An 18,841-nucleotide genomic window follows, 5' to 3' on the forward strand; every position below is an offset into this window, starting at 1 on the left:
ACTGCTGAATATACAAGGAACTTTGCAGTGCTTTTAAAACTGCTGCACTGCAACAAACCAGCCCCCCCCACCCTTCCAATCTCCTGGGGAAATGTCCACTGACGGACAGTCCAGCCTTGTCATTTGCCCAGGTCGAGGTCTTCTCGGGCCCTCGAAACCAACACGTCACTAGCTAATATTTCATTTGGCTTCTGAATGCTACCTTGCCCTAACCTCCTGTATGACAATTTAAGATAAATAGCATCAACTCTTGGGTGGGCAAGAATGTTTCCAAGTTCCTTTTTAAAAACTATCACCTTTAATAAATCCTTCTCAATGCAGTGATATCATTTGATGTACTAAGGTGAAACGCTTTTGTGTGCTAAATAAATACACATCTTTAATTTTGAAGATACTTTATTATACTTTTGCATGAATTTTGTTGCATGATTTACTTACCAAGTATTTCTCGGCTCGTGCATGGGCTCCTAGAGATAAGTCAGACCCTTATTTCAGCCCTGGCCTGCCACACCCCATTAATATTTTGGCTCGTCCACCTCAAATATACTGGCGCTCAGCCCTGGCTTTTAGTTATATAACGTGCCGACCATGGCGTGTTGGGAACGTGTGGTGCAAATGTGTCGTCTTCCAAGTGGCAACTACAAAAACCTAACCAGACAGTATGTAAGCAGGATCCTGAGAGTGTTCAGCGATGCATGAGATGCAGTGGCGGGAAATTCAAAACACCAGCAACTCTGATGCATCACCACTGCTTCCAGAGATCTCTGATCTCCTCCAGTCATCACACCAGAGGTATAGTGCCCCCACTCACTAAGTACACTCCCATTCTGAATCGCGAGGACTCAAGGGAAGCACAACAAGGCCATTGCCACCACCATCTGGATGTCTTCTGTGCAGGGCGAGACACACCATCCCACTCAGCCATGTGCTAGGGAGCATGCAAAGCTCTGCATGGCCATGAGTGAGAAGTATTTGCCACAAGCTCTGGCCATCACTAAAGAACAGGCTCATAATGCATTCACCCTAGGAAAAGTTCTAAATTGATACCTAAAATTATACGGTAAAATTTGGGGAATGCAAACTATTTATTGCACTTTATGCAGAAATTGTGGAAATGGAGGCTAGATGGTTAGGACAAAAGGGCAAACTCGAAAGGATTAAGAATTGGACGCCAGAGAGCCCTGGGAGGGTGTGGCTTTCCTGGCCTCTATGTTGGACCCTAGTGGCTTGTTTTGTACCATGAAAATAAAAGGAAAAACAAGAAACAGGAGTACGATACTGCAGGTGAGGCTTGTCAGCAACATCGATTTTGGGTTCCCAACTGATCTAGGGGCCCTTTTCCATCGCGCTAAAATAAAAGTCAGTTTTCTGCTGTAGTGACTGGCATGCTTTACTAAAATGAAAGTGATCTTCAGTCCCTATATCAATATATTAGGAAGGTTTGTATTTACAATAATACATGAATCATTAAATAATCGTTCAATTAATTGCTTTGGAATAAAAATAATAATAGTATCATTCTATTTGCTTACATCGTTAATCTACGGTCAATCAGTTATTCATCTGTGTAGTTTTCATTGAGTCCAGCGTCATCGTAAATGCCCTTTTCCTTACATTCTAAAATAGTGCGAACATGTTTTGGTATATTTTGGTCCGAACGAAATTCATAAATAACTTCCCCCCAACATTCTTTCTTGTCAAAACGGTCATGCAAAGTACAGCTTGGCCCGCCACATAGTGCTATTTCGCCTTTGCAGCAAATGTCAGGCAACGATGGGGCGATCTCTTCTAATACCAATCCGCCACTAATACCATTTGAAACATTAGCTGTGCCATCTTTGGAAAGGCTTGGTGAGGATCTGCCGTCCTGAGTAGCACATGTTTGTTCATCTTGAGACGCCACTTCATCATAAACATCCTCTTCTGCGCAGCACGGCTCAGCTCTGAAGTTTTTGAAACAAACAGAAAAGTCATAAATATGCATGTCAAAGGTATCTTGTAAAAAAAAAAACATGATTCCCATTACATTTGAATGTACTTCTTAAAATGACAGGATACCTCTGCACTTTCCAATAGGTTTAAAGTAGAGGTGAAAAAAATCCGACAGAAAATTGAGAAGTGAAGACCAAATGAGTGGCCATGGACATCAAATCACCAAAATTCCAGGGGTAGCGGAAGTGACATCACAGGCCCTTGAACCTCCATTTTCACTCAGCTACACATGCTTACACATACATGCACATTCCCTCATACACTCTCTCTCTCTCTCTCTCTCTCTCTCTCTCTCACACATAAACACTTTCTCACTCACAAACACGCACACAAAATACTTTTGAAAACATGTTTAAATTACCTCAGCTGCCAAGGAATGCCATATTCCAGTTAATTGTACTCTATCTTTTTATTACACTAATAGTGAATAATGTCACATTATTCACTATTAGTGTAATAAAAAGATTGACAGAAAACAAGGAGAGTGGAGCTCCAAACAGTGTCCATGAGGACGAGCTGCCGGTGTTCGTGGTACTGATTTTGCCACCTCAGGTTCAGGGGTCGCAAAGGTAGTACCAAGGGGCGCAAGGGGTCATAGCTGTGACCCCTTGCGACCTCTAAGTGACCTCCATGTGGGTTGCATTAGTTCTTTTCCCTTTTAAGGGTTTCTCTTTCGATAAGAACAAATGACAGAGCAGTCCTGCGTTTTGGGATTAGGAACTGAAAACAAACATACCCCAATTATATTAGTCTTGACCATCAGAATAGTTATAAAGGAATTAATAAAGGAAGAGAGGGAATATAATGCTCAATGCAGCTTTTTCCTTCTACGATGGCTCAGTGCAGGTGTGGCAATGACCAGCACCTTTAGTTATGAATATGAAGAAAAAGGGATTTGGCTGCCAGGCCTGTTCAGCCATTGGCTGCTGGGGGTATTCACCCTTCAGCAATTGCTCATGTGTCTTTCACATTTTCGATAATCCAAAAGGAGTACTGCAATGGTTTCCATTTGACAATGATGACTATCTCATGGATGCAGTGGATGAGGCAGAAACGTTGAGACACTGTAGCAATATACAGATAAATGGTGGTTATTGTAGAATGGGATTTTTCCACTGAAGATAATGAAAAGCGCAGTCTATAATGGAGAACATGTATATGGACAATTAGCACATTAGAGGCACCTTATGTCTTTTAACCCCTTCGACGCGCATGACGGAACGGTTCCGTCATGCGCATCGGTTGCGCTGTGCGGATGACGGAACCGTTCCGTCATGGCCCCGCCCGCGCTCGAACCCTTCAGCACAGCACGGTAATCAGCGCCGCGCTGAAGGGGTTAAACAAGTCATTTCATAGCAGCTTCTAAAGCAGTTGTATTAGTGTGCGTTGGAGAACCTCTATTACAGTGATCAACCTCTCTATTAAAGGCCCACATTTACCAAACTGTCACATAACTCAGAGCTTGCTGCACTGCTTTGTGTGACAGGGAGAAAGCAGGAAAGCACTGTATCTACAGAGATATCGCACTATCCTACTCTTGCGCTAGTGCACAACAGGGCTGGACTGGGAACAGCAACCAGCCCTGGCAGATTGCTTCTCGACCAGCCCTGGGAGCAGCGGGGTGGGGGCGGGAGGGCTAGCAAGAAGCATCGCTCCCGCTTTTGTCACAGGGGGCCGATATTGCAGCACTGCCTCAAACCAAGGGTGGTTGCATGGAAATGCCCATGTACCACCCATGGAATGCCCCTATGACGCAGAGTAACGCAAAGCAGTGCTTTGCATTACTTTTAGACAATTTTCAAGCCCACAACAAGTTTTGCACTGGAAAGTAAATTTAAAAAAAAACATTTTGTGCAGGCCAGTGCAAAAGGTTTGTAAATCTGGCCCTTAATCTCCAGGCTGTGAAAATATTCAAGATTGTTGGTATGACCAACAATTTCAAACAATCAGTCTTTCTGATTCACAGTCCCCAAACCATTATCTCTATACATTTGATTGTATTTAGTACTCATGAGGTGTAACCTACCTAGAGCATCCTGAAAATGCATACCCATGCCACTATAACAGGGCACTTGTTCCAAGAATCCTCCTGCTTTTTGTCTTTGACTAAGATGGAGATCTGCAGTGGCTAAGAGGTCCCGTCCAGACTCGGACCTCCTGCTTGTCATGCGGCAATCCCTCATTGATGGGCACAGGATAGACTCAATTGTCATCTGTTGAGAGCTGCATGTGCTTGAGTTTGGACGTAATCCCGGCCTTGATGGGCCCAAGTTTCGAACTCTCAGCTGCTCCAGGAATGATTTGTGGTGGCTGCTTGCAGCATTTTGCTGCTTACTTTGGAAGGCCGCGGAAAGAGTATGAATGCTTGACTGCTCACCCTTCTTAGTGGTAAGTGGAGTTCCATGCTTGTGAGCATCTGCCAAACAGCTCTAGTGCAAGCTTTAGTATATGCATGCCTTTTGTTTTCAGCTGGGACAGTGTTTGGGGGCACAGGCCTGCATCATCTATCAAGTCTGTTTTTCTATCCACCTATGTTCCTGCTTGTGTTGTGTGCATGGACAGTGCGTGGTCTTGGGCAAGCACGGCCATAAACACAGGCATGTGGAGACTACTTCATCAACCTCTACCTGTTGGTCACCCTGCCCTCCTTGTAAACATGTCAAGCTTGACTCAGCTCCAGGGTGCATAGTCCTAAGAAAATGTCTGCCATCTGATTGTCGAAGCTGCTGCTTTCATGAAGAAAATGCTTTGTGCTCCTCCCTGAAGAGAGTCTGAGGCCCCTGAGCAGAGTTTGGACTCTGACTTCACCGATTATAGGAGGGAAAACTGAGAAGAAGGTTACAGAGAACTGAAGCAGCAAATACAACGGAAAGGAGTTGCTCACTGAGGTTGTGTCCCGGATTCTTGAAAACATGGATGTTCCTCTTACACCTCTGACATTTCCACTAGTTTAATTCTCCTCCCAGGTTAGGCTACCTATTTTTTTTTGCTGTTTGTTTCCCAGTGGCTAGCCTATTTGGTTGGGGAATGATGGTAGAGGACGTTGTATGTAAGGATACTACTGATACGAAGGTTGATTCTGGGTCCCTCCTGGCATTTTGTGCTTAGATCTATGGTGCCTCTGATTGCAAAGGTAGATTTCAAACTTTGAGCAGCTATTCAGGCTAGCAGACAAGGCTGGAGACTGTTTTGCTTCTCTGTAGTTGACAGAGGAGCAGACTGAATTTCCTTCTGATGTCTCATTCAATGCAGACTATGCCTTTGTCTTGTCCAGGGAAGCCTTAGTGACATAGAGAAAGCTCACAGAGGTCAGTGACTTCCATTTGAGGTTACCTGGCTGTTTGGGGTCGAACTGAGGTATACGCTTAGTTGGGTGTTCTAAGAGAGGAAGCATTAGTCTTTAGGGCACCAGCAGCAGGCTTCTTCTGTTTCCACTGCTAATTCCTCAACTGGCAAACCCGTCAAAGGGCATCACTCACTGGCATCAAGCGAATTTGTTTTTTGCAGGACACTCAATTCCAGGAGTGGGAAAATCAGCCTAATTATAAATGAGCACAGCAGAATTCCACCTGGGAATTCCACTTCGCTCAGCTTGTAATCTGGGCTGGAGACTTTGCAATGGGCCACTCCTCTGACTGTGGTTGGGACATTGATGCTGACCATTCACCTACTGAATGCATACCTTCATATTTTGATGGCCTCACTGCATCAGCATTACTACACTTCTGTGTCCAGGATGCTCCCTTTGTTCTCTAGTCTGCAACCATGTGTTTACAATAAAGGTGACTCTGATTGGGGCAAGGGGCTCTGTACTCACACCTCAATGATTCTTTGCTGCATACCCCTTTTAAACCTTGAGTCATGGTAACCTGGAATGGACTTCACTCTTTCCTTACTTGGCATGACTTAATCTGTTGAAATTCACATGGTCTTTATAGGCTCACCATGGACATTGTGTTTCTGATGCCTGCCCAAAGGATGCAGGTGCACAGCACCTGTCATCTTTGTTTATTCATCTGCTAATCTCAGCATATTTCCAGTTTTGGACACAGGTTCACATTGTAACCTAGTTTTCCCGGGGGCTTTGAGGCACTTTTGGGCTATCTTCCCTCCCATCTTGTTCTGGTGTGGTCTGACAATATATTTAAGATTGCCTATGATCAACAAGTGGGAGACTTACTGGAGCTCCCTAGGTTTAGATACTCTTCAGTTGGGTACTTGGGTGAAACAACAAATGGCTCTCCTTGACCTCTAAGATAAGTGTAACAACAGTGTTCAGGTGGACAGATTAAGGAGCATCGGTCTGTGTCCTTACCCCTTCAAACATATATGCAGACTTTTCAGGAGCTATTCACAAATATGTTTGGAACTCCACCAAATGTTCAGCTGTCCCAGCTTTTGTTGCTGCTTCCATTGGCCTAGGTGTTTCACTGACCTTGGAGCTGGATGCCCCGACAGTGGCATGGCCCTATATGCTGCTCTACAGTTTACCACCAATTTCCTTGTTTACTAGATTTCTACTCATGAGAAAGATGCAGGTGGGATAGTGGGACCAGTTTCCCCCTCCTCTGAGATCTAGCCATCCAGCTAGCTTGGAGACCGCAGATGGTTATCTCTCCTTTTTTCTCCTAAGGATATTTTCTGCCAAGGAAATTTTGCCCACTTAGCGGAAGCTATCCATGTAGTGCTATATGCATTTGTCTACATTGTGGATCATGTGGTGACCACTGACTCCATGCGTTTTAATTGACTCCATTTTGAATGTACAACATCATTTTGTGCTCTTGCATGGTTTTATTTTGTGCCTTCTTGCAGCTTCAGAGAGGGATGATTGTATTTCTTCACAGCACAGAGCAAAACAGCTTTGTTTGGAACAGAACTTGTGGGAGTCATAACACGGAGGTCTGGCCAGCTTCCGTCTTGACCTCGACACAGACCGGTATGGTCAGCCTTGGTTTTGCAATAGATGAAGGGCGGAGGAATTTCAAGAACTCTCTCTCCATGATAGTAAAGGTATTAAAGACAGGATCTTCTGGCAATAACATCGAAGCTCTCCTGGGTGTGGATGCATAGCCCAAGGACGTTCTTGCTGTCAGCTGCAGCCCACACAGGTAAGGGCAGTGGGGCCGGGTGGGAGGGGGGTCTCGACGGACGATGAAGAGGGGAAATGTACTAAATAATGAATTGTCCCTAGTCATCGTCCATCAAAATACCCCCCACCCAGCCCACCTCTCCACTGCTCTTACCTGCATGAGCTGTGGCTGCTTGCTGTCCCATTGAGACTTCTGGATGACCGAAAAGGGCTTACAGTCAAGCTGAACAGCATGATGTGTTTATCTCAAAAGGTGATGTATTATGTATATATAAATATATATATATATATATATATATATATATATATATATATATATATATATATATATATATATATATTATCTACTGGCGGTCGCCAGTAGATAGTTATAGTTAGGACCGTGTTTCCATAGGAAATCTGAAAATTCTATTTTGAATAACTTTGGCGCCGGTTGACGAATCCTCGCGAATTTTTCAAAATAGGTGGGGTGCTCCACTCCGCTCCTACCCTGAAAGTCTCGGGGTGATTAGTCAAGCGGGGGCCGAGAAAAAAGGGGGGTCCCAAAACACGTTTTCCCCATGCATTTTTCCATAGGACCTTTAGTCGAAGGTACAGCCCGAACGGCTGAACAGAATTACGTGAAATTTGGCAGGGAGGTAGCCATAAGGTCAAGGAAGTGCCTTTTGAAGGTCTTGTGTAAATCTGTTCAGTATTTCCTGAGAAAATAGCATTTAAAACCCTATCAATATCTATACACGCGCACCGTGCGCGCACAGTGCGCGCACCCTGCCGTGCGCGAGCACAATTCTGATTGGTTGTTAGATGTCAGTAAACATTCGAATCGGTCGAAATCAGGAAGTGGCGGCCGCCATTTTGTGCCTCGCAGTCTGAGGCAGTGAAAAACAAAGGTGGAGAACGTGAAAAGGGGGCAGGGTGGACAGTTCCTGACCCCCTAGCCTTTGTCAGGGGGTCACTGAAGGACCCCCAAGGGTGAAAAAACATTTATTTTTTTGTCGAAAATGCGCAGGGTGCGCGCACGAAGCACGCACGGTGCAACGCTTCGTGGGAGCTCGGTGCGCGAAGCGCACCGAATGCCCACAGCGCGCGCACGGTGCGCGCACGGTGAAAAACCTGAAAAAAAAAAATATTAATAAATACATAACTTAGCATTTAAAAAACCGTACAAATTCACTTAAAAAACCATAGGTTTCACACACGTTATAGTTAGGAATTAGCATTTAAAAAACCTTGCAAATTCACTTAAAAAACCATAGGTTTCACACATGTTATAGTTAGCTGGACATTTCCCTCGTAAAAAAACAATGAAATTCACCCGTTATAGTTAGTGCAGGCAACTATAACTCACGCGACCGCAATCCTCTGCTGATGACGTCAGATATTACATCACTGATTACATATGTGTCTTTCTGAAAAATAAATATTTGTAATATATTTATAGCTAAAGATTAATGGAAGAAGACATGGGTAAATAGGTGTCTAAATACAGTGATGTAATATCTGACGTCATCAGCAGAGGATTGCGGTCGCGTGAGTTATAGTTGCCTGCACTAACTATAACGGGTGAATTTCATTGGTTTTTTACGAGGGAAATGTCCAGCTAACTATAACATGTGTGAAACCTATGGTTTTTTAAGTGAATATATATATATATATATATATATATATATATATATATATATATATATATATATATATATCTTTTAAATATTTCCATGCTGTGTATATATGCTCTTTATATTTGAGACTTTCATTTGACAGTGCTTATTCCTGGCATTTGACAGTGCTAGTTTCTTGCATTGGACATCCATTATTATCTGCTTATGTTTTACTACCTTGAATTTGACTTGTGAGTGTTTTATTATTACTTGCTTGAAGACATATATAAATGTATTATACATTTGCATGTTGTTTTACATGTTTAATTTGACATCTGGGAAAGTCCTTCTGTTAGAGAGTGTTGTATTAATAAAACTCCATGCTTTATTTGGATTTGCCTCATTTTGTGAGTGCTGAGTCTCCTTTCCAAGTGTTACTTCCTGCTTAACTGAGTGCCTCATCTTGGGAGTGCTGAATTTCGTTTATTTGGGATTGTAAAGAAAGACAATACAGTACAGCAGTCTCTAAGTTAGTATGATTTGAAATCTCCTGCCTTGCACCAAGGGGCTTTGCAAAGGTGGTTTTCCAAGCATTTATGGTCTTTCTTAAAATGTGGGTTTCTGTTGTTCCTTCGGTTCCTTTATGCTGGGAATGGGTTTGCTCTTTCTGTCACAATCCTGAGGCACAGTGGGAGACTCTTTAAACCTTTATGCACCCCTGGGGTTGCTTCAGTTATGGCGAGGTCTTCCTAACTTGATTCATGAAGAGTTATCCTTTCCCTGGCCTGTGATTCTTCCTTTATCACATCACTGAGATTTTCTCTTAGTTCTTCCAGATTTTTAGGTTCACCTCATTGAAACATTGCCCTTGGTGGGTATGAAGCTTCTGACTCTGAATGTCATTTTTTTGGTGGCAGCGGCCTCTGCTCCCATGAATAGTGAGCTTTGTGGTCACCAATAACCAGTAGTGCTGGCATACCATTTTTCAGCATTGACCCCACACACCCTCCTTGCCCTTCCCTGAATCTTTGGCTCATCCTCTTGCACGGCAGAAGTCTGACATAATGTGATTTTATTTATGTGTACCTGATCAGTTCATGTTTTTGCATTGCATTTCCGTATATTTTATTGTACTTATGCCACTATAAATTTAAGACTACAAGCACCAAAGTGCAAAGGAAAACTAATTTCTACTTTAAGGTATTTATTTTAAATGTTTCTGTATACTGTTCACCCGGAATGGTCAGTGAGATTTACAGAAAGATCTATGGGAAAGGAGGTCTCAAAACTACAGTTTACAAGTAGCATAGATGAACTTTGTGCCAACACATTAAAAACAATTTAAAACAATATAGACTGCAAATAACATAGTATTTAAAGTACAACACACACAACCAGTGAAACGTACACATTGTTTTAATAATAAGTGCAAACCCTAGCCATCTAGAAAATACCACCCTTCTTACTCTCCATATGGATCAGCTGTCATCACAATGAATTGCCCCTTTGACAGTTCTGGCATTTTCAGAGAACTCTTGAGTTTGCATTCAGGCAATTGTATACCCTTCACATAAAACGGAAACAAATGGGAAGAAAATATCACCTGGAGAACTAGGGACCAGAATCAGCAGCATTGTTACTACAGCATAAGAACTCTATTCCTAAGCTAGAAAGCCCAACACTAAGAGCCAAAGTAGTTCATTTAAATAGTGTTTCTTTTTTCCTTTTAAATTGACCACTCACTTATGGTGGATTTCAAGGAAATATTTGTGTTTAAGGTTTTATATAACTATAGCAAAGAGCTGAAATCACAGCAGTTCCATGGTATAGATTGATATTGGTAAGATTCTTGCTATATAAAAGTGTGGTATGTTAAAGTCGCTAAGTAGTGAAAAGGGGCTGCATTTTTTATGAGATCATAAACAAAAATCGGGCAAGTGGTGAAAGCTTATGATATCTGTATTACAAATAATGATGTAAAACACTTTACACTTTTTCAGCCAGATATATTTTTTTCAGGTCAGCTGTGTAGCCATGTTATTCTACAGTAGTGAACTGGCATGCTAGAGCTTAGCTTCCGTTTCCTCACAATTGTGTATTCCACTACATTCAAGAGTGCGATGCAATGCAGTAGAACACATACTACATCCATAAATTAGAAAATTAAAGCAGTGATAAAAGCCAATATGCCAACACCAACTTTTAGCTTTATTCAGTGCTTGTTTTTGTGTCATATTTTTCGCAAAACTTTATTTTTGTGGAAACTGCCAAACTCTCATCAATTTAAAAAGAAAACATTAGCTAAAAAATCATACATTGCCATAGTAGTCCACATTTCCAGGAACTACATGTTATGTTATGTTATGTTAAAATAAACTTATATAGCGCACAGCTACTCTAAAAGAGTGTCCCGGCGCTTTCCACAGGCGGAAACATGGTGTGTCTAAGACAGTGCTTCTTGTGAAACTGAAACATACCATCACTCACAGTGAAGTTAGCCGATGAGTAAGGTGGGCTGACCCATTTTCCCCTGCTATAGCCTCTATAGATAAGCATGAGCATCTTTTGTTTCATGTTCTCCCAGCTTTTTGCCTTAACTGTTTTTACTGGCTGTCGAACTCATTGTACATGAACTTGGTATACCCCTAATCAACATATTTAACCTACTTTTAAGTCCTCAGTCTATAGTATAACGTGAACCAGGACCTGTAAATTAAATGTCTCAAGTGGACTGCAGCACCTATTGTACAAGTCCACTACGGAGACAGTGTAACATATGGTTTCAGGCCTAACAATGTAGCCTGATTGTAGGAGGTGAAAAACTGCAATTCGCCCTGTTAAAAAAAAACCTTTTGAAAGGTCAAGCCCTCCCTTTTAAATATATGTAGCCCACAAGGCGGGGTGCATGGGATTTGAAAGCACGACCTGTAAAAACGTAACGTTAACATGACCTTACAGACAGTGCCGAGCACCCAAAAGCTATTTTTCACTGCAATAGGTCTAGCTGTTATATATAGAAAACCAGAGTACAGATTAAAACCCTAGTACTGTATCTCAGTAATATGACTAGCTAAAAAAAAATGTAATAGGTATTCAAACTCCAATTCAACAGCGAAGTCAGATTTTAATAAATATTGAGGAAAAGTAACTTTTAGAAAGTTACTTTTTCCCTTCCTGAAGTCTGTGGAGGCTAATTTGCATTTACTCTCCAACTTCTCCCAGCCAGTGATTAGCATTGAATAGGTATGGAAAAGGTATGAAATGCCTTCAAAGGGCAAACAATCGACAATCCTGAATGGGCAAACTAGATTTCTCTGAACCTCACAGAATATGTGAGGTGGGGCTGTTGACTCAATTTAGTCACCACTATGTCAAATCCAGGCTGGATAAAAACTGAAATTACACCTGTGCAATGCATGTCATTTGGGGAATTTCTCGAATGCTTGTTCCCAAAATTCCTAAAATTCCGCCATTACTTCACTTAACATAATTTTGCCCTGTTCATGTTATAATTTACCCATGAATTGGATAAAGCTTGATAGTGGTATTGATTTAGGTATAGGCGCCGCAGAGATTATTCGCTCATATCACTATAATGAAACCTGGGGCGTGGCTTGGGCGCCGATGGCGATGGTCGCCTGAGAGCTTGGCTCCGGGACTGAGCCCGTGATTATCCTGTAAATCGGAGGCTGCGGGGCACCCCAGCCCCCGCATTCTGCTGACCGGCCCGACGGAGACCTGCCGGGGCCCTTGGCGCGATCTGCACGAGCGGTGACCCGGCGAAAAATCGAAGTTTGTGGAACTGCGGAGTGCGACCCAACATGGCGCCCGGACTTCATTGTCCCCTTGGCCGGATCCATTAGACTGGAGGAACATCACCAGCAGCGGTGCATCCCCTGCTCTGCCGTCTCCCAGTGGTGTGTGGATCTGGACATCGGTCAGAGCGGACTCTTTCAACGGGGATTGCACTCGGATGGGCGGATGCCCACGCTATAGCGGATCCCGCACGCGGACGTCTGGAGGTCCCGACGGTGGCCCCACTCCCTACACCGCACTTGGCTACTTTTTCCTGGCCGACCCACTTCCATGGGAGGCGCAACCCTTTGGCGCCGCAAATCGTCTGGTGGAGTTGGTGACCCTCACTCCGGGACTCTATCGGCCGTGCGGGCCTGCCCGACCTGGCGACGATTGTCTCAGCCTCCTCCTCGGTGCCCTCAGACGACGTGTTGGTGGCGCGAGCCAAAGCTGAGACGGGCCAACAGGCCCTGGAGACGGGGATCTCCGGCACTCGACCTGAGGCCCAGCAACCGAGAGAGTCATAGCCGGCACCTGCACTCGGAGACGCCTGCTCCTGGACCCGCACGGAGTGCTCCCGGCGACATGGGGAAACCTAGAGGACCCAAAGGGGCTACCCCCGCCGCCTCAGACTCGGAGACCCAGGACAAAGAGGAACGTGGGGACCCGGAGAGTTCTGGCGGTGCATCAATGCAACAGCAATTTGACCGCGTCTTAGAGGCGATAGCGACCACGCGCTCGGCCCTCCAGCAGGACATTGCCCAGGTAGCGACGAGCCTAGGTCTCCTTAGAGCGGACCACGGCAAACTGTCGGACCGGGTCAAGGAAGTGGAGAGCTCGGTGAAAACCTTGGAGCCGGCACAGCGAACCTTGGCTGCGGCTATGAAGGCTGCTCTATCCCGGATTACGGCCCTGGAGCAGAGAGCGGAGGATGCGGAAGGCCGTAACAGGAGGAACAACATTCGTGTGGTGGGCCTGCCGGAAAAGATTGAGGATGGCGACATGGTGGCATACTTGGAGGCCTGGCTCCGAGACACGGTGGCCCCGGAGGGTCTATCCTCCTTCTACACCCTGGAGCGTGCCCATAGAGTCCCAGCGAGGCCACCGCAGCAGGGACGTGCCCCGCGACCGGTGGTGGCGCGGTTATTGCACTTTAGGGACAGAGACCTTATCCTCAATGCCGCCAGACATAATGGACCATTCAAAGTGGCGAACAGCCAGGTGAACATCTTCCCGGATTACACCTATGAAACTCAACGCAGACGGTTTTCCTTCCTGGCGGTCAAGCGCGAGCTCAGGAGCGAGGGCATCCAGTACTCGCTCCTATATCCTGCGAGGCTCCGCATAATTGTCGATGACAAAACTCAGTTCTTCGATACCCCAGAGGACGTCTGTAACTGGCTTGAACTCTATAGAGCGGGGAAAGATGGCTCCGGCTCCTCATCTCAGCAGGCGGCGGAGCCGGAGCAGAGACGGCAATCCAAGAGGATTCGGAGTCGCCGTGGCCGCTCAGGAGGTCCCTCAACTGCAGAGACATTGACGGAGCGGAAGGGAGTACTAGAGGTGTTATCAGCGCTGTCTGGCTCACGGGACGATGCCATTGAGGAGGTAGCGGACCCTGGTGACGAGGGGGTTCCAACGGACTCCGAGGAATCAGTGACTGACAGCGTCCATACGCCGGTGATCACACCGAAATCGGTGGAGGACCTTCTGGATGGACAGGGGTAACGGGGTGAGCTACTTCATTTTGGGAGGGGGCCCGGCAGGGGGGTGGCGGGTGCCGACAATAGATGCTGACTCCCGGGGAAGGGAGGGTGGGGTGCCCTGTTTTTGCCCCGAGGGTTTTTTTGACACTGTTTTGGGCTTGCTTTAGTCCTGGTGGCCTGCGCGTCGAGGGCCCACTGCCTCCGCCCGGCCCGCACCTGGCCCTTAAGGCCTTCCTACGGTGGCGACCGCAGGATTAGTAGGGGAAAGTGGGTTGTTGGAGGGTATGGTTTGGATGGGAACTAGATGGTGCTATTTGGGTCCTGTTCTGGGGAGGGTGGATGGGGAGTTGGTTCACACTTGGGTTGTTAAGTTTTGGTTGGGGAAAATGGCCGCCATCAGTGCTGAGATGATCGATGTCCTTTCTTTGTTGGGACCCAGATGGGGAGACTTTGCGAGAACGATATGGGACAATGGCTGATGTTGCTAATCTGAAATGTGTCACTTGGAACGTGCGGGGGCTTCATACTATGTCTAGGCGTCACAAAGTCCACGCTTATTTAGTGCGTAGGGGGATACAAATGGCGCTGCTGCAGGAGACTCATCTGAACAAGGCGGAAGGGGCGGCGCTACAGCGTAGGTGGAGGAGGCAGGTCTTTTGCACTTCGTACTCCGCGTATGCCAGAGGGGCGCTGATCTGGGTTAGAGCTGGGGTTCCCTTCCAGGTCACGAAAACAGTGATAGATCCAGAGGGGCGTTATGTGGCCATTTCGGGGACTTTGGGAGGGAGAGACCTAAACGTTTGCTGTGTGTACGCTCCTAATGTAGACCAGACTGCCTTCCTTTCCAGGTTATCGGGCTCGTTGGCCCACTTCTTCTCCGGGCCCCTCCTGCTCGGTGGAGATTTCAACTCAGTAGTGGATGTAGACACTGACCGCTCGCATCCACCCCTCCCCGATTCTCCGGTTCGTCGCATGGCTAAGGGTCGTAGGGACTGGCAGACTCACTGGGGTCTAACGGATATCTGGAGGGCGCAACACCCCACAACTAGGGACTACTCCTACTTCTCGAGCCTCCATGAGTTGCACGTTAGACTGGACGGATTTCTTGGCTCGCCCGAACTGGTTTCAGCAGCGGTCCGGTCTGAATATTTGACCAGGACCATATCAGACCATAACCCCCTCCTGCTGGACCTTCGTTGGTTTCCCGGGGTGCCTGCGGTGCCCACCTGGAAATTACGGCCCGAGATCCTTGAGGACAGTGTTTTCAGGGCGGACCTAGGTGATAAGATCTCAGAGTACTTTGCGTCCAACGGTGGCACCGCGAGCTCGAGAGCGTTAGAGTGGGACGCTTTTAAGGTGGTGGTGAGGGGGTACTGTATTTCTAAAAAGGTCGGCATGAGGCGAATTATCCTCGCCGACCTAGAGGCAGCGGATCGAAAACTCCGCGAGCTGGAACTACGCCGCCCCGGGCGCCCTGAATTACAGGCACGCACGGCGGAGGCGAAGGAGGCGGTGGCGGCAAAGGTCGAACGGCTTCGCTGTTTTGACTACAAGGCCTATACGGTTCGGTCCATCGCAGAGGGGGATAGGTCGAGCGCGCTGCTGGCATGGCTGGCCAACCCTACGCGTCAGTCCTCACTGACGACGTCCATGCGCAAGGCGGACGGAACCGAGGTGTACACTCAGCCTGCGATTCTGAGCTGCTACCGGCAATATTACGAACGCTTGTACCGCAGTCGCTCTGCCCGACCTGCTCGATAATTATCTACGGCCTCTAGAGATCCGAACAGTGGAGCAGGACGTGGCGAAAGCCCTGGGGTCCGACGTAGAACTGGGAGAGATCCGTAGCGCCATTAAAAAGATGGCGAGGAATAAGACCCCGGGCCTGGACGGCCTTCCTGTGGAGTTCTATGCAGCTTATGCTGATCTCCTAGCCCCTAGGTTGTTGATAGTATACAGAGAGGCGAAGAGGCTTGGGCGACTCCCGGGCTCGATGTGCGAGGCATTGGTGGTCCCGCTCCTCAAGCCCGGAAGGGACTCATCCGATCCGGGGTCTTACCGTCCCTTATCAATGCTGACGGTTGACTATAAAATACTGAGCAGCATCTTGGCCTCGAGGCTACTAGGACACATGAGCTCCTTGGTACATGAGGACCAGGCTGGCTTTATCCCCAGGCGTAACACGACCATGAACATTCGCAGGTTGTTCCGCTTGCTAGGGGAACCGCTTGTGGACGCCCCGTGCCCGGATGTCTTATCGGTAGACTTAGAGAAGGCTTTTGATAGCCTGGAATGGGACTACCTTTGCACTGTGCTACGGAGGTTCGGCCTCGGTGAGGGCTTCATCAGATGGACCAAGGTTCTGTACGCCTCGGCATCGGCCAGGATTCGGGCGGGACCGCTGATTTCCTCACAATATCCGGTGGAGCGAGGCACGAGGCAGGGATGTTCGTTATCCCCACTTCTCTTTGCGCTGGCGGTGGAGCCACTTGCGCTGCATCTCCGGTCGGGAGCCCATTACACGGGCCTGTGGACTCCTTCGGGCCCGCACTACATTTCGCTGTATGCAGACGACCTGCTGCTCTTCCTAGAGGACCCGCTCGCTGCCTTACATGGAGCTGCGACGGCGCTCACGGAGTTTGGGGAGGTTTCGGGCCTCCGAGTGAATTGGACTAAGACCTGTCTTTTCCCGGTTCGCAGGGGCACCCCTACCCCTGCTCTAAGTAGGGAGATTAGATGGGAACCCGACTGTTTTAAGTACCTGGGGGTGTACGTCTATCATGAACCTTCTGACCTCCTGGATGGGAACATTGCCCGCGGCACTCGAGCACTTCGAGGCAGTATGGACTTCTGGGCCACGCTACCGCTCTCGGTGGCAGGGCGGATTGCTTTGCTTAAAAAGGTGGCGCTTCCCCGGTTGTTATATTATTTCCGGACACTACCGATCTGGGTCCCACCGGCCACGTCTCGACTATTACGATCAATGATAGTCGGATTCCTCTGGGGCTCGGGCCGCCGGCGGGTGGCCCTCAAGACCCTGATGAGGCCGAAGGATGAGGGTGGGCTTGCGGTGCCGGACTTCGAAAAGTATTATTTGGCGGCGCAGCTCCAGACCTTCACCCAGGAGATCGCCCGGGAATTCCGGGGCCCAGAAGACAGGAGGGGAACGGGTATGGCCAGGCATGTTCTCTCCTTCATAGCGATGCGACAACGGTTGGCCTTGCAGGACTTGTCGATGGAGAAGCGGACCGTTCGCCTGTGCTGGAACCGAGCTCACGCCCGGGGCCACCTGAGAACACCGTATGCGCCCGAAATACCTCTGGGGATGCTAACGGCTTTGCCCCATGGTGGCGATTGGTCACGGTTGGCGAACTGGGAGGACGCCGGCCTACAGCTAATAGGTGACCTATACGAGGACGGGGCGCTCTTGCCCTTTCAGGAGCTCATTGATCGCTTCGGGATTCCCCGCGGCGACTTTCTGCTGCACTCGGCCCTTGTCCGAGCGATCCAGGTGCACTGGAAATGCGGGCAGGAGGAACCTCCTTTATCCCTGGTATGCCAATACGTGATGATGTCTGCGGGCACGGTGAAGGCGGTCACTTGCCTTTACGGCAGACTGATCAATGAGGGGCTGGCTCCCCTCACTACTCTGAGAAACCGTTGGGAGGAGGACATTGGCAAGGAGATCCCGGAGACGACCTGGTCCCAGCTGGTGCGGCGAGCCTGGAAGGGCACACGCCACGCCCGCTTTCAATTGGTCCACTACTACGTGCTCCATAGAGCATATCTGACCCCGGTGAAAATCAGGCGATATTTTGCTGCGAATTCGGCGGAATGCCCCAGGTGCCCGGCCCAGGAGGCGGACCTTCTCCACATGCTGTGGGCCTGCCCGGGATTGTCATCCTATTGGGTGGAAGTGGGGAAGACCCTGGAGGAGACGACGGGGAGATCCTTATCGTTTGACGCGGCGGTGGGACTCCTGCACTGGTTCCCTCATACCCCCAAGAACAAAATATCTAGCAAGTTCATTGATTTAGGGCTGCTCCTGGCTAAACGAGAGGTGACCAGGAACTGGAAGGCACGAGCTGGTCCGACAGGAAGCCGGTGGCACAGCGAACTTTTGAAGTGGGCGGCGGGGGAGAGCACGCTAAGATACCAGCTAGCTTGGAGGCAGCGTAATGAGAAGGCACAGGAGGCAGCGCTGGAGTGGGAGACGTTAGTGCAGGCCCTTAGGGATTATTGCGCCCCCAGCGACTCTGAAAGTGAGGAAGCAGCTCGCCCCAAGTCCCGATAGACGATTGCACTTTTCAGCTCTGTTGCTTTCCCCATGGGTCCTTTAGCAGATCCTGTTGAGGTTGTTGCCGTGCGCTGATGGCGGGGTTGGGTGGGTTCTCTTTGGTTCGTAGCGTTTTTGAGGGTGGGGTTTTTCTTTCTGGGTTTATAGGCTTGTTTGGAAAAGCAGATGACGGACAGTGGATCATCCGGACCAGCCTCGACATCCTTCTGAGCCCCCATTGAATTTCGCCGCCCGACCCCAGGGTTGTGGGCTGAATGGCTGTGTAAGAAACTTACGGCGGGCGGACGGAGGGTTGTGTCTCATTGATCTTGCTTGTTATATAATGCTGGTCGATTATGTAACGATTTACTGATTCCTGCAA

At 47.9% G+C, this 18,841-nt stretch overlaps 1 protein-coding gene across 6 annotated transcripts in view; it reads right to left on the bottom strand.

Moving 5' to 3' along the window:
- Positions 1-378: 378 nt before the first annotated feature.
- LOC146867157 (uncharacterized) overlaps positions 379-18,841 on the bottom strand; it is a 1,274,092-nt gene continuing 1,255,629 nt past the window's right edge. For all 6 annotated transcript variants that reach the window (XM_085603699.1, XM_085603695.1, XM_085603693.1 and 3 more), the window contains one exon: positions 379-1,943. In XM_085603699.1, the coding sequence (XP_085459825.1) occupies positions 1,556-1,943 (388 nt within the window). In that variant the 3' untranslated portion in view covers positions 379-1,555. The remainder of the gene's footprint in view (positions 1,944-18,841) is intronic.

Source organism: Triturus cristatus, chromosome 1_2 (assembly GCF_964204655.1).
Source record: "Triturus cristatus chromosome 1_2, aTriCri1.1, whole genome shotgun sequence".
Taxonomy (NCBI): domain Eukaryota; kingdom Metazoa; phylum Chordata; class Amphibia; order Caudata; family Salamandridae; genus Triturus; species Triturus cristatus.